This window comes from Somniosus microcephalus, chromosome 11 (assembly GCF_052327205.1).
Source record: "Somniosus microcephalus isolate GS21.2 chromosome 11, FLI_Smic_1.0, whole genome shotgun sequence".
NCBI classification, from domain to species: domain Eukaryota; kingdom Metazoa; phylum Chordata; class Chondrichthyes; order Squaliformes; family Somniosidae; genus Somniosus; species Somniosus microcephalus.
The window spans coordinates 3,530,944-3,546,482 of NC_140997.1; the positions used below are offsets into that span (position 1 = coordinate 3,530,944).

The following is a 15,539-nucleotide window of genomic DNA, read 5'->3' on the forward strand; positions in this document are numbered from 1 at the left end:
AGGGAGTGAGGGGGGAGAGTGGGATTAGACTGGGTGGGATATTAAAGGGTGCGGAGAGTGAGGGGGAGAGTGGGATTAGACTGGGTGGGATATTAAAGGGTGTGGGGAGTGAGGGGGAGAGTGGGATTAGACTGGGTGGGATATTAAAGGGTACGGGGAGTGAGGGGGAGAGTGGGATTAGACTGGGTGGGATATTAAAGGGTGCGGGGAGTGAGGGGGAGAGTGGGATTAGACTGGGTGGGATATTAAAGGGTGCGGGGAGTGAGTGGGAGAGTGGGATTAGACTGGGTGGGATATTAAAGGGTGCAGGGAGTGAGGGGGGAGAGTGGGATTAGACTGGGTGGGATATTAAAGGGTGCGGAGAGTGAGGGGGAGAGTGGGATTAGACTGGGTGGGATATTAAAGGGTACGGGGAGTGAGGGGGAGAGTGGGATTAGACTGGGTGGGATATTAAAGGGTGCGGGGAGTGAGTGGGAGAGTGGGATTAGACTGGGTGGGATATTAAAGGGTGCGGGGAGTGAGTGGGAGAGTGGGATTAGACTGGGTGGGATATTAAAGGGTACGGGGAGTGAGGGGGAGAGTGGGATTAGACTGGGTGGGATATTAAAAGGTTACGGGGAGTGAGGGGGAGAGTGGGATTAGACTGGGTGGGATATTAAAGGGTGCGGGGAGTGAGGGGGAAGTGGGATTAGACTGGGTGGGATATTAAAGGGTGCGGGGAGTGAGGGGGAGAGTGGGATTAGACTGGGTGGGATATTAAAGGGTGCGGGGAGTGAGGGGGAGAGTGGGATTAGACTGGGTGGGATATTAAAGGGTGCTGGGAGTGAGGGGGATTAGACTGGGTGGGATATTAAAGGGTACGGGGAGTGAGGGGGAGAGTGGGATTAGACTGGGCGGGATATTAAAGGGTACGGGGAGTGAGGGGGAGAGTGGGATTAGACTGGGCGGGATATTAAAGGGTACGGGGAGTGAGGGGGAGAGTGGGATTAGATTGGGTGGGATATTAAAGGGTACGGGGAGTGAGGGGGAGAGTGGGATTAGAGGGAAAGTGGGATTAGACTGGGCGGGATATTAAAGGGTACGGGGAGTGAGGGGGAGAGTGGGATTAGACTGGGTGGGATATTAAAGGGTGCAGGGAGTGAGGGGGAGAGTGGGATTAGACTGGGTGGGATATTAAAGGGTGCTGGGAGTGAGGGGGAGAGTGGGATTAGACTGGGTGATGTGCCTCAATAAATCCGAGACTCGATGTTAGCGAAACAAAACAAGGCTTTTATTGACTTAGAAGGTAACACACAGAGGAGAATGTATCTTCCATCCAGAGGTCTGCCGTACTGGATGTGCTGCAGGCTGGGCCAGCTTACATAGGAGCCAGGTATGGGCGGAGCCCTAAACACAGTACAATACAATGGAAATGAAACAGAAACCAACCACAGTCACAGGCAGAGAAATGCTGATGAGTGATGAATGGAATATTTCATCACATTCACCCCTTCTATAGATTTAGTCTGTTCGGGGGTTTGATAGTCCTCTGCGACTGACGTGGCTGTTGTGGTGCCGCGGGTGTCGGCTGGGTGTCCCCGGTGGCCTCCTGGGTCTCTGCCGGGGGTGCCGCCAGGGTTGTTGAAGGGGTAGTTGGTGGGGGTACCGTTGGTCGATGTTCTTCCGGGGGTGATGAAAGAGTAGTGGGTGGGTAAGAGTTGCTGTGGTCGTTGTTGCGGCTGTTGTCGTGGTTGTTGTCGTTACCGGCTGGGGCGACGTCTTTTATGGACACGGTGTCCTCCCTTCCGTCGGCGTGCCGGACATACGCGTATTGGGGGTTGGCGTGGAGTAGGTGCACTGACTCCACGAGAGGGTCCGTCTTGTGGCCCCTCACATGCCTTCGCACGAATACCGGACCTGGGGTGGAGAGCCATGACGGCATGGATACGCCAGAGGTGGATTTCCGGGGAAAGACAAACATTCGCTCATGAGGCGTGGCATTAGTGGCAGTACACAATAGCGACCGTATCGAATGGAGCACATCTGGGAGGACTTCCTGCCAGCGGGAGATAGAGGGAGGCCTTTGGTCCTTAGAGCTAGAGTGACTGCTTTCCATACTGTCCCGTTCTCTCGCTCCACTTGACCGTTACCCCGGGGGTTGTAGCTGGTGGTACGGCTCGTGGCGATTCCCCTGGACAGCATGTACTGGCGTAGCTCTTCACTCATGAAGGACGCCCCCCTATCCGTATGGATGTAGCTCGGCATACCGAACAGGCTGTTGAGACATTTAATGACCGTGGCGCTGGTCATGTCTGGGCAGGGGAATGCGAATGGGAAACGAGAGTATTCGTCCACAATGTTCAGGAAGTAAACATTGCGGTCGACGGACGGGAGAGGGCCCTTGAAATCTAAGCTGAGCCGCTCAAAGGGCCGTGTAGCTTTGATTAAGTGGGCTCTATCTGGGCGGTAGAACCGAGGCTTGCACTCAGCGCAAGTGCGACAGTTCCTGGTCAGGGACCGAACTTCCTCAATCGAGTAGGGTAAGTTGCGGGACTTTATGAAGTGGAACAGCTGCGTGACCCCTGGGTGGCAGAGGTCATTGTGGAGGGTCTGTAGCCGATCCCCGGTGGCGCTGGCACACATCCCTCGTGAGAGGGCGTCGGGGGATTCGTTAAGGGCCCCTGGCCGGTAAATGATGTCATAATCGAAGGTGGAGAGCTCGATCCGCCACCTAAGAATCTTATCATTTTTAATCTTCCCCCTGTTTATTATTGAACATAAACCCTACCGACCGCTGGTCGGTAAGTAGGGTGAAGCGTTTGCCGGCTAGTTAGTGGCGCCAGTGGCGCACTGCCTCCACGATGGCTTGGGCCTCCTTTTCTACGGAGGGGTGTCTGATCTCGGGCCCTTGGAGGGTCCTCGAGAAGAAAGCTACGGGCCGTCCCGCCTGGTTGAGGGTGGCCGCCAAGGCAAAGTCAGACGCATCACTTTCCACTTGAAATGGAGTGTTCTCGTCCACTGCCTGTAGCGTGGCCCGCTCAATATCCTGCTTAATGCTTTTGAAGGCGGCGTGGGCCTCAGCAGAGAGCGGAAAAGAGGATGCTTTCAAGAGGGGGCGGGCTTTGTCGGAGTAGTTGGGGACCCATTGGGAATAATAAGAAAATAATCCCAGGCACCTTTTCAGGGCTTTGGGAGTGTTGGGCAGGGGCAGCTCCCGTAGGGGGCGCAATCGGTCGGGGTCTGGTCCGATTTCCCCATTCTCCACCACGCTGCCTAGTATGCAGAGGCACGTGGTGTTGTAAACGCACTTGTCCTCGTTGTAGGTGAGGTTGAGCTTTTGTGCGGTTTTCAGGAACCTCTCGAGGTTCGAGTCTTGATCCTGCTGGTTGTGACCGCAGATGGTGACGTTGTCGAGGTAGGGGAAGGTTGCCTGCAAGTGGTGGTCATCGACCATGCGGTCCATCTCCCTCTGGAAGACCGAGACCCCATTCGTCACCCCAAAGGGGACTCTGAGGAATTGGTAGAGGCGTCCGTTCGCCTCGAAGGCGGTGTACGGGCGCTCCTCTGGTCCGATAGGGAGCTGGTGGTACGCTGACTTGAGGTCGATGGTGGAGAACACCCGGTATTGGGCGATTTGGTTCACCATTTCTGATATGCGGGGTAGCGGGTAGGCGTCTAGTTGGGTGTACCTGTTGATCGTTTGGCTATAGTCGATCACCATCCGTTTCTTCTCGCTACCCCTTACCACCACCACTTGGGCGCGCCACGGGCTATTGCTGCGTTCAATAATGCGCTCTTTCAGGAGCCTGTCTACCTCGGTCGCGATAAACCGCCTGTCCTCCCAGCTGTACCTCCTGCTTTTGGTCGCTATTGGCCGGCAGTTAGGGGTAAGGTTCGCGAATAGCGAAGGTGGCTTTACCTTCAGGGTAGCCAGACCGCACACTGAGGGGCGGCTGGGACCCACCGTAATTGAGCGTGATGCTTTGGTGGTAGCACTGGAAATCCAGGCCCAAGATCACGCTCGCACATAGATTCTTCATGATTAATACTTTAAAATTATCGTATACAGTTCCATTAACGGACAATTGTACCGTGCAGTAACCCATAATGGTCGATGTCTGGGTTTTATCAGCCATGGAGATGGTACCCCGAGTAGGGACCACCTTTAGGGAGAGTTGTTGTACCAGTTCAGGGTGGATAAAACTCTCCGTGCTTCCACTGTCAATTAAACATTTAACCCTGCACCCGTTTACCTCGATGTCCACCATTGATTTGGATAGCGGGTGCGGCCTGGTCTGGTCCACTGTGACTGATGCCACTGTAGGGCCCTGATCGAGACAAGATGGCGTCCACGCTGTCTGCTCACAAGATGGCGGACCCCACGAGGTCGGGCAAGATGGCGTCCAAGATGGCCGCTCCCACGGCGCACACGCGGCGGTGGCGGGTTTTCCGGCGGGGTTCCCTCTGCACACCTTCCCGAAGTGCCCCTTCTTACCGCACTTAAAGCAGGTGGTGCCTTTCGCCGGGCACAGGTTTCTGGTGTGCTTCGGCTGCCCGCAGAAGTAGCAGTTGGGTCCCCGACGCGTCGCGGCTGTCGTAGGGCTTCTGGGGTGAGAGCGGGGCCCTGACGGTGTCGGGCTGCCGGGCGGGGAAGATGCCTTCCAAGATGGCGGCGCCCTTGGTGCACACGTGGCGGCGTGGACGGCGCGGGCTGAAGAGTAGGCGTCTGAGTTTCTCTGGGCCACATCCAGGGATCGTGCTGTGTCCGCAGCCTGTTTCAGGTCCAATCCCGTTTTTTCTAGCAGTCTCTGCCGGATGTAAGTGGAGCTGAGGCCTGTGATAAAGGCATCGCGAACAAGCTCGTCAGTGTACACTGCGGCTTTTACATCTTGGCACTTGCAGTCTTTGCCAAGCATTTTCAGGGTGCCTAGGAACTCCTCCACCGATTCCCCAGGTCGCTGTGCGCGAGTAGCGAGCAGATGCCTAGCATACACCTCATTCGTAGGCTGCTGGTAATGCGCCTTTAAGATGTCGCAGGCGGCCGGGTACGTGTCGGCGTCTTGGATGAGGGGGTAAACCCAGTGGCTTACCCAATTCCGCAGAATTCCGAGTTTCATACTCGCAGCGTCCGTAGCGTCTTTGACGGCTGCGGAATTGTCCAGGAAGAATTCCATACACATAAACCAGTGTCCGAAGCATGCCGATGCGTCCGAAGCATGCTGGCCCAAATCCAAACGTTCGGGTTTCAAGAGTTGATCCATTGTCTTGAAAATTAAGTCAATAAAATTGATGTGCCTCAATAAATCCGAGACTCGATGTTAGCGAAACAAAACAAGGCTTTTATTGACTTAGAAGGTAACACACAGAGGAGAATGTATCTTCCATCCAGAGGTCTGCCGTACTGGATGTGCTGCAGGCTGGGCCAGCTTACATAGGAGCCAGGTATGGGCGGAGCCCTACACACAGTACAATACAATGGAAATGAAACTGAAACCAACCACAGTCACAGGCAGAGAAATGCTGATGAGTGATGAATGGAATATTTCATCACACTGGGTGGGATATTAAAGGGTGCGGGGAGTGAGGGGGAGAGTGGGATTAGACTGGGTGGGATATTAAAGGGTACGGGGAGTGAGGGGTAAAGTGGGATTAGACTGGGTGGGATATTAAAGGGTATGGGGAGTGAGGGGGAGAGTGGGATTGGACTGGTGGGATATTAAAGGGTACGGGGAGTGAGGGGGAGAGTGGGATTAGACTGGTGGGATATTAAAGGGTACGGGGAGTGAGGGGGAGCGGGGGATTAGAGTGGGTGGGATATTAAAGTGTACGGGGAGTGAGGGGAAGAGTGGGATTAGACTGGGTGGGATATTAAATGGTGCGGGGAGTGAGGGGGGAGAGTGGGATTAGACTGGGTGGGATATTAAAGGGTACGGGGAGTGAGGGGGAGAGTGGGATTAGACTGGGTGGGATATTAAAGGGTGTGGGGAGGGGGAGAGTGGGATTAGACTGGGTGGGATATTAAAGGGTACGGGGGGTGAGGGGGAGAGTGGGATTAGACTGGGTGGGATATTAAAGGGTGCGGGGAGTGAGGGGGAGAGTGGGGTTAGACTGGGTGGGATATTAAAGGGTGCGGGGAGTGAGGGGGAGAGTGGGATTAGACTGGGTGGGATATTAAAGGGTGCGGGGAGTGAGGGGGAGAGTGGGATTAGGCTGGTGGGATATTAAAGGATACGGAGAGAGTGGGATTAGACTGGGTGTGATAATAAAGGGTTCTGGGAGTGAGGGGGATAGTGGGATTAGACTGGGTGGGATATTAAAGGATACGGGGAGTGAGGGGGAGAGTGGGATTAGACTGGGTGGGAAATTAAAGGGTGTGGGGAGTGAGGGGTAAAGTGGGATTAGACTGGGTGGGATATTAAAGGGTGTGGGGGAGAGTGGGATTAGACTGGGTGGGATATTAAAGGGTGCGGGGAGTGAGGAGGAGAGTGGGATTAGACTGGGTGGGATATTAAAGGGTGCGGGGAGTGAGGGGGAGAGTGGGATTAGACTGGGTGCGATATTAAAGGGTGCGGGGAGTGAGGGGGAGAGTGGGATTAGACTGGGTGGGATATTAAAGGGTGCGGGGAGTGAGGGGGAGAGTGGGATTAGACTGGGTGGGATATTAAAGGGTGCGGGGAGTGAGGGGGAGAGTGGGATTAGACTGGGTGGGATATTAAAGGGTACGGGGAGTGAGGGGGAGAGTGGGATTAGACTGGGTGGGATATTAAAGGGTGCGGGGAGTGAGGGGGAGAGTGGGATTAGACTGGGTGCGATATTAAAGGGTGCGGGGAGTGAGGGGGAGAGTGGGATTAGACTGGGTGGGATATTAAAGGGTGCGGGGAGTGAGGGGGAGAGTGGGTTTAGACTGGGTGGGATATTAAATGGTGCAGGGAGTGAGGGGGAGAGTGGGATTAGACTGGGTGGGATATTAAAGGGCTCGGGGAGTGAGCAGGAGAGTGGGATTAGACTGGGTGGGATATTAAAGGGTGTGGGGAGTGAGGGGGAGAGTGGGATTAGACTGGGTGGGATATTAAAGGTTATGGGGAGTGAGGGGGAGAGTGGGATTGGACTGGGTGGAATATTAAAGTGTACGGGGAGTGAGTGGGAGAGTGGGATTAGACTGGGTGGGATATTAAAGGGTACGGGGAGTGAGGGGGGAGAGCGGGATTAGACTGGGTGGGATATTAAAGGGTACGGGGAGTGAGGGGGAGAGTGGGATTAGACTGGGTGGGATATTAAAGGGTACGGGGAGAGTGGGATTAGACTGGGTGGGATATTAAAGGGTACTGGGAGTGAGGGGGTGCGGAGGATTAGACTGGGTGGGATATTGAAGTGTACGGGGAGTGAGGGGGAGAGTGGGATTAGACTGGGTGGGATAGTAAAGGGTACGGGGAGTGAGGGGGAGAGTGGGATTAGACTGGGTGGGATATTAAAGGGTACAGGGAGTGAGAGGGAGAGTGGGATTAGACTGGGTGGGATATTAAAGGGTGTGGGGAGTGAGGGGGAGAGTGGGATTAGACTGGGTGGGATATTAAAGGGTGCGGGGAGTGAGGGGGAGAGTGGGATTAGACTGGGTGGGATATTAAAGGTCATGGGGAGTGAGGGGGAGAGTGGGATTAGACTGGGTGGGATATTAAAGGGTACAGGGAGTGAGAGGGAGAGTGGGATTAGACTGGGTGGGATATTAAAGGGTACAGGGAGTGAGGGGGTGAGTGGGATTAGACTGGGTGTGATAATAAAGGGTGCGGGGAGTGAGGGGGAGTGTGGGATTAGACTGGGTGGGATATTAAAGGGTACGGGGAGTGAGGGGGAGAGTGGGATTAGACTGGGTGGGATATTAAAGGGTACAGGGAGTGAGAGGGAGAGTGGGATTAGACTGGGTGGGATATTAAAGGGTACGGGGAGTGAGGGGGAGAGCGGGATTAGACTGGGTGGGATATTAAAGGGTGTGGGGAGTGAGGGGGAGAGTGGGATTAGACTGGGTGGGATATTAAAGGGTGTGGGGAGTGAGGGGGAGAGTGGGATTCGACTGGGTGTGATATTAAAGGGTACGGGGAGTGAGGGGGAGAGTGGGATTAGACTGGGTGGGATATTAAAGGGTACGGGGAGTGAGGGGGAGAGTGGGATTAGACTGGGTGGGATATTAAAGGGTGTGGGGAGTGAGGGGGAGAGTGGGATTAGACTGGGTGGGATATTAAAGGGTGTGGGGAGTGAGGGGGAGAGTGGGATTCGACTGGGTGTGATATTAAAGGGTACGGGGAGTGAGGGGGAGAGTGGGATTAAACTGGGTGGGATATTAAAGGGTACGGGGAGTGAGAGGGAGACTGGGATTAGACTGGGTGGGATATTAAAGGGTACGGGGAGTGAGGGGGAGAGTGGGATTAGACTGGGTGGGATATTAAAGGGTACGGGGAGAGTGGGATTAGACTGGGTGGGATATTAAAGGGTACTGGGAGTGAGGGGGTGCGGAGGATTAGACTGGGTGGGATATTGAAGTGTACGGGGAGTGAGGGGGAGAGTGGGATTAGACTGGGTGGGATATTAAAGGGTGCAGGGAGTGAGGGGGAGAGTGGGATTAGACTGGGTGGGATATTAAAGGGTACGGGGAGTGAGGGGGAGAGTGGGATTCGACTGGGTGGGAAATTAAAAGGGTGTGGGGAGTGAGAGGGTGAGTGGGATTAAACTGGGTGGGATATGAAAGGGTGTGGAGAGTGAGGGGGAGAGTGGGATTAGACTGGGTGGGATATTAAAGGTCATGGGGAGTGAGGGGGAGAGTGGGATTAGACTGGGTGGGATATTAAAGGGTACGGGGAGTGAGGGATTAGACTGGGTGGGATATTAAAGGGTACGGGGAGTGAGGGGGTGAGTGGGATTAGACTGGGTGTGATAATAAAGGGTTCTAGGAGTGAGGGGGAGAGTGGGATTAGACTGGGTGGGATATTAAAGGGTGTGGGGAGTGAGGGGGAGAGTGGGATTAGACTGGGTGGGATATTAAAGGGTGTGGGGAGTGAGGGGGAGAGTGGGATTAGACTGGGTGGGATATTAAAGGGTACGGGGAGTGAGGGGGAGAGTGGGATTAGACTGGGTGGGATATTAAAGGGTGTGGGGAGTGAGGGGGAGAGTGGGATTAGACTGGGTGGGATATTAAAGGGTACGGGGAGTGAGGGGGAGAGTGGGATTAGACTGGGTGGGATATTAAAGGGTGTGGGGAGTGAGGGGGAGAGTGGGATATTAAAGGGTACGGGGAGTGAGGGGGAGAGTGGGATTAGACTGGGTGGGATATTAAAGGGTGTGGGGAGTGAGGGGGAGAGTGGGATTAGACTGGGTGGGATATTAAAGGGTGTGGGGAGTGAGGGGGAGAGTGGGATTAGACTGGGTGGGATATTAAAGGGTGCGGGGAGTGAGGGGGAGAGTGGGATTAGACTGGGTGGGATATTGAAGGGTGCGGGGAGTGAGGGGGAGAGTGGGATTAGACTGGGTGGGATATTAAAGGGTGCGGGGAGTGAGGGGGAGAGTGGGATTAGACTGGGTGGGATATTAAAGGGTGTGGGGAGTGAGGGGGAGAGTGGGATTAGACTGGGTGGGATATTAAAGGGCACGGGGAGTGAGCAGGAAAGTGGGATTAGACTGGGTGGGATATTAAAGGGTGTGGGGAGTGAGGGGGAGAGTGGGATTAGACTGGGTGTGATATTAAAGGGTACGGGGAGTGAGGGGGAGAGTGGGATTCGACTGGGTGGGATATTAAAGGGTGTGGGGAGTGAGGGGGAGAGTGGGATTAGACTGGGTGGGATATTAAAGGGTGTGGGGAGTGAGGGGGAGAGTGGGATTAGACTGGGTGGGATATTAAAGGGTGTGGGGAGTGAGGGGGAGAGTGGGATTAGACTGGGTGGGATATTAAAGGGTACGGGGAGTGAGGGGGAGAGTGGGATTAGACTGGGTGGGATATTAAAGGGTACGGGGAGTGAGGGGGAGAGTGGGATTAGACTGGGTGGGATATTAAAGGGTGTGGGGAGTGAGGGGGAGAGTGGGATTAGACTGGGTGGGATATTAAAGGGTACGGGGAGTGAGGGGGAGAGTGGGATTAGACTGGGTGTGATATTAAAGGGTACGGGGAGTGAGGGGGAGAGTGGGATTAGACTGGGTGGGATATTAAAGGGTACGGGGAGTGAGGGGGAGTGGGATTAGACTGGGTGGGATATTAAAGGGTGCGGGGAGTGAGCAGGAAAGTGGGATTAGACTGGGTGGGATATTAAAGGGTGTGGGGAGTGAGGGGGAGAGTGGGATTAGACTGGGTGGGATATTAAAGGGTACGGGGAGTGAGGGGGAGAGTGGGATTAGACTGGGTGGGATATTAAAGGGTGCGGGGAGTGAGGGGGAGAGTGGGATTAGACTGGGTGGGATATTAAAGGGTGCGGGGAGTGAGCAGAAAAGTGGGATTAGACTGGGTGGCTCAAATGGAAGATGACACCACTATAGTCTTGCTGGGCCGGATGGCCTGTTTCAGTGCTGGGATGTTGTACGAATCGGTGATTCTTGATCACTATCCCATGACTCCCGCTGGAACATGCCTGCATGTGGAAGTCGTGCGAGGAGAGGATGGGGTTTGGTTGTGTTTCAATAACCCGACAACACTCAGCATCACCAGGCCGGGGAAGAATGTGCACTTGGCTGAGTTACCCAGAAGGCAATGTACTGGAGCTTGGAGTCAACACCTTCAACAAAAGAAGGCAGGAAGTTGCAATCTCCACCTCCGACACCAGTTAACTGCGGGAGGGGAGGAGCTCCATCCATCTGACACCCTGGGAAAGTCGGAGATGGTGCGATGATTCCTGATGGAAAACCAGTGAGGATACAGGGAACGGGGAGATTGTGCGGGACATTGCACTGAGGAACCGCCATTATTTGCACCCAATTATTGGCCTTTGTGTTTCACCATCCAGGTCGCCACTGGATCAAACCTTGCATGGGATGTCGAAAGCATAGAATGGTTCTCTTGTTATCTGACCCAGGCTGGTCTTCAGCCCTGTGCTGTGGGTTATTGCTGCACCCCATTAGCCCGGCTCTCGAATATCTGCCCAGTCCCATGGCTCACTGGATGGGGTCAGGCAGCTTCTACTTTATAGGGAACTGAGGATTTTAGTCTCACCATAGCCTGCTGTGGGGCGGGGCGGGGGGGTGGGGGCAGGCGCGCGGGGGCTTAGTGTTACACCGACCCCCCTCCCCCACCTCGAGTCTCACAGGCCAACTGGGAAGGAAGCAGTGGCCAGGGTTATCCAGAGGTATTGAGGGATACGGGGCAAAGGCGGGTGGATGGAGTTAGGTCGCCGATCAGCCATGATCTGATTGAATGGCGGAACAGGCTCGAGGGGCAGAATGGCCTCCTCCTGCTCCAGTGTTCCTCTGGGTGGGCACCGCTACCATCTGTTCGCTTGGAGCTCGGGGGGTGGGGAGGGCTGTGCTGGGAATGAGTGAGTCTTATTGCTACACTGTGATGCTTAAGGCGATACTGTCCTTGTGGAATTAAGTGTTTGGCAAGCTGTTTTGGAGAGGGAAATGTCATGTTCCATTTCATTACGGTAATGTCTTGTGCAGATGATGTAATGATGGGCTGTATTTTCCGATGCCTACGGGTGTGTACGAGCTGTATACACACCCATAGGGGCATTGCAAATGCCGGTTTCAGGCATGCGCTGAAAAGCGGTATTTACGATCTGTCAAGAATGCTGTTGACAGATCGGATGCCTGCCCTGGAGAAGGGCCTCTTTCTGCAGAACCTCCGCCCACAGAAAACCCTTAGAAATCTTACACCTGGTAAAAGCAGCAAGGCCTCCTTTAACCAGCAGAAGAGTCGAAAAAAAGTTTAAAAAAAAATTAATGTAATGATGTGTTTCGTTGTGACCTCGGGTATCAGATTGGCCAATGAATGAAAGTCTGGCCAAACACATTTTCACAAAGACAGTGTCCCCTTAAGTCACACAGAACCTTTAATAATGTAGCCAATCAGACGACATCTAAATACAGTCACTGACCTTGATATAGCCGAAAGGCAAGAATAAACAGACACCATATCGCCGACAGGCCGCGCATTCTGCAGACACTCCTGCTCTCCCAGCCTCGGCTGGTGTGGAAATAGCTCAGCTCACCTGCAGGGAACTGCTCATCCTGTAAGGAAGGGTACAGTGTGAGAATGGTCTGTCACTATCAGGGTACAGTGTGAGAATGGCCTGTCACTATCGGGGTACAGTGTGCGAATGGCCTGTCACTATCGGGGTACAGTGTGCGAATGGCCTGTCACTATCGGGGTACAGTGTGTGAATGGCCTGTCACTATCGGGGTACAGTGTGAGAATGGCCTGTCACTATCGGGGTACAGTGTGCGAATGGCCTGTCACTATCAGGGTACAGTGTGAGACTGGCCTGCCACTATCGGGGTACAGTGTGCGAATGGCCTGTCACTATCGGGGTACAGTGTGTGAATGGCCTGTCACTATCGGGGTACAGTGTGCGAATGGCCTGTCACTATCGGGGTACAGTGTGCGAATGGCCTGCCACTATCGGGGTACAGTGTGCGAATGGCCTGTCACTATCGGGGTACAGTGTGCGAATGGCCTGTCACTATCGGGGTACAGTGTGCGAATGGCCTGTCACTATCAGGGTACAGTGTGAGACTGGCCTGCCACTATCGGGGTACAGTGTGAGAATGGCCTGTCACTATCAGGGTACAGTGTGCGAATAGCCTGTCACTATCAGGGTACAGTGCGAGAATGGCCTGTCACTATCGGGGTACAGTGTGAGAATGGCCTGTCACTATCAGGGTACAGTGTGCGAATAGCCTGTCACTATCTGGGTACAGTGTGCGAATAGCCTGTCACTATCTGGGTACGCAGACAGTGCGAGCCTGCAAGCTATTCCACCGTGGAGGCCACCACAGCCAAGTCTAGCACCGACATATCTGTGGACAGTGACCAGGAGCAGGAGCCCGGACTGAACTTTCTCCCTCACTCAGGCAGCAGCTAACCCTGTCCCAGCCCGAGATTGGCTAACTCAGCACAGACAGGACACGTGCCTGGGCCCCGCACCGCTCACAACACCTGAACTGGCAGAGCCTCTGGCCATTTGGTGGGCAGGGCTGGAATATCCCCGCTGGTCCTGTGTCCACACCCCACCCCGCCTGTGGGTGAGGTGCAGATACCAGGATTGGTTCCTCAGTGATGTCAGAGCAGGAATGTGGCTCCGAAACCGCAAGATCAGGGTTGGCAAGTGGCGGATCTGGCCCACAGAGACTGATCCCATCAGACCGGGACTAACCCCGCCACCTGCAATAGGCTCTCAGCAACCTCTCCAACATTGTCCTCCACTCTCCCGCCCCTCGAAATCTATTCTAGGTGAGAGCTGCTGCATAAATGGAGGCTGCAACTGAATAGTAATCATAACACGTTGCCGAAATAAACAAAGCTGATCATGCCTTGACATACTTTAACCCACGGAATGGCGTTGAACGGCAGTGATTGATCAGGGGCGTAACACGTGTCGCACCTCGCATGTCAAAGTGTCACATACAGAAACACAGGTCAGCGCCCCTCACCCCCCTCAACTGAAGTCAATGAACTCGGGCAGACCAGGGGTTAAAACTTGAGGCCATCCGACCTTCTACACAAGAACATAAGAATTAGGAGTAGGAGTCGGCCATTCGGCCCCTTGAGCCTGCTCCGCCATTCAATGAGATCATGGCTGATCATCAACCTCGGCTCCACCTTCCCGCCCGATCCCCATATCCCTCGATGCCCATTGGTGAGGAGAGATGGAGTCTGTACAGTGCACTCAGACTGGGCCAATCACCTGCCGAAGCGGTGTGCTGCATGGCCGGCCCTCGGTGTGAGTAAGAATTCCGGAGAAGACCCTCCCATTGGGTTCACGCTCACCCCCTCGTCATGGCCACCAGGGGAGCGAGTCAGCAGAAACCCACAGACCCACTTGATGCCGTCACAGGCTGGCATTGATCGCACTGGGTAAACCCAGACAATTCCCCATTGTGCCACTAGAAGGAGCTCCAGATGCCCGAGAACCATTGGCAGCAAAACCAGTCCGAGTGGAGGGCTCGAAATGACCATTAATGCACAGGATTACCCAGTGATTTCAAACCAAAGTAACCCCCCCCCCAGTACTGCCCCTCCAACAGTGCGGCGCTCCCTCAGTACTGCCCCTCCGACAGTGCAGCGCTCCCTCAGTACTGCCCCTCCGACAGTGCAGCGCTCCCTCAGTACTGCCCTTCCGACAGTGCAGCACTCCCTCAGTACTGCCCCTCCGACAGTGCAGCGCTCTCTCAGTACTGCCCCTCCGACAGTGCGGCGCGCCCTCAGTACTGCCCCTCCGACAGTGCGGCACTCCCCCAGTACTGCCCCTCCGACAGTGCGGCACTCCCTCAGTACTGCCCCTCCGACAGTGCGGCGCTCCCTCAGCACTGACTCTCCGACAGTGCAGCGCTCCCTCAGTACTGCACTGGAGAACAGCCTGAAGTCCGTGGAGTGGGACTTGAATTCTTAACCTTCTATCTCAGAGGCGAGGGGCCGCAAATGAGGCAGACAAGCACAATATACCGTCCGCACATATTAAGCTGGACTGGAGTTAAGGAGGAAATGGATCTGAGAAACACACAAAGACTGAAAACTAACAAGGGGTTAAATTTTGAGGTGGGACATTTTGTGTCTCAGTCTGGACCTAATCTTGTGGGACTCTGACACCAGAATACTCCACATTCGTTCAGCCCATTCCCCTCTGTTTAAACAGCTTGTTTACATTCAGTGTAAAACGACTAAATCAAACCTTATTTTCTCCAAGATTCCGAAGCCCCCTCCCTCCCACGGTAGACTCTGAGGTCCGAGCTCCAGTACAGTGCCTGAGGTGTCTCCGGCCAGCTCCGTCTCCAGGTGTGTCCACACCCAGTCTGCTGGAAATTGAGGAAGTGAAGAAGTTTATAAAATTTCCTGCTCCAGGCTGGAGATTTGCATACTCACTTCCCCCCAGCAGCGGCGTTATCCTGTGCCAGAGCCGCCCTGACTCCCGAGTCAATACATTGCGAGAATGCCGAGTGGTTGAATGGTGTGTCTGTGGTGTGTGACGCTCCGGGAGGCTGTGCTGGGGCTTCAGTCAGAGCTGGGAAAGGGGCTGAGCCCCGGGGGTGGGGGGACTTCCCCACAGCCAGTGGGTGGCTTTCAAAATCCACTCCAATTCTGACACTTCTCTGACTAATTCTCTGCCTGCTGAAATGAAGAAAGCGCTGACTGGAAGCCCGGAGACGCACACACAGCCCCTTCTTACCGTAAAACAGCTGCTTTACTGCACAGCCAGACTTTTAGCCTGTACCCAGCCCTTTCATCATGTTTCCAATTCACTCTCTGGAGGTGGGCGTCACTGGCCAGGCTGGCATTGAGTGGGGCCAGCAGTCTGGATTCAGACAGCGACTGTCCCGACCCCCAGCCATTCCCCGGGTCAGAGACAATGTTCCCTGGGAGCGGCTCCAGG

General features: G+C 54.7%; 1 protein-coding gene across 4 annotated transcripts in view; it reads right to left on the reverse strand.

Moving 5' to 3' along the window:
• LOC147110264 (uncharacterized) overlaps window positions 1–15,278 on the reverse strand; it is a 48,160-nt gene extending 32,882 nt beyond the window's left edge. For 2 of the 4 annotated variants that reach the window (XM_086000052.1, XM_086000054.1), the window contains exons 1-2: window positions 15,032–15,278; window positions 12,048–12,180 (exon numbers count right to left, since the gene is read on the reverse strand). In XM_086000052.1, the coding sequence (XP_085856178.1) occupies window positions 12,048–12,105 (58 nt within the window). In that variant the 5' untranslated portion in view covers window positions 12,106–12,180; window positions 15,032–15,278. Of the gene's footprint in view, window positions 1–12,047; window positions 12,181–14,840; window positions 14,944–15,031 lie in introns of those variants that run through there. The other 2 variants (XM_086000055.1, XM_086000051.1) reach the window with 2 other exon arrangements.
• Between the last annotated feature and the right edge of the window lie 261 nt (window positions 15,279–15,539).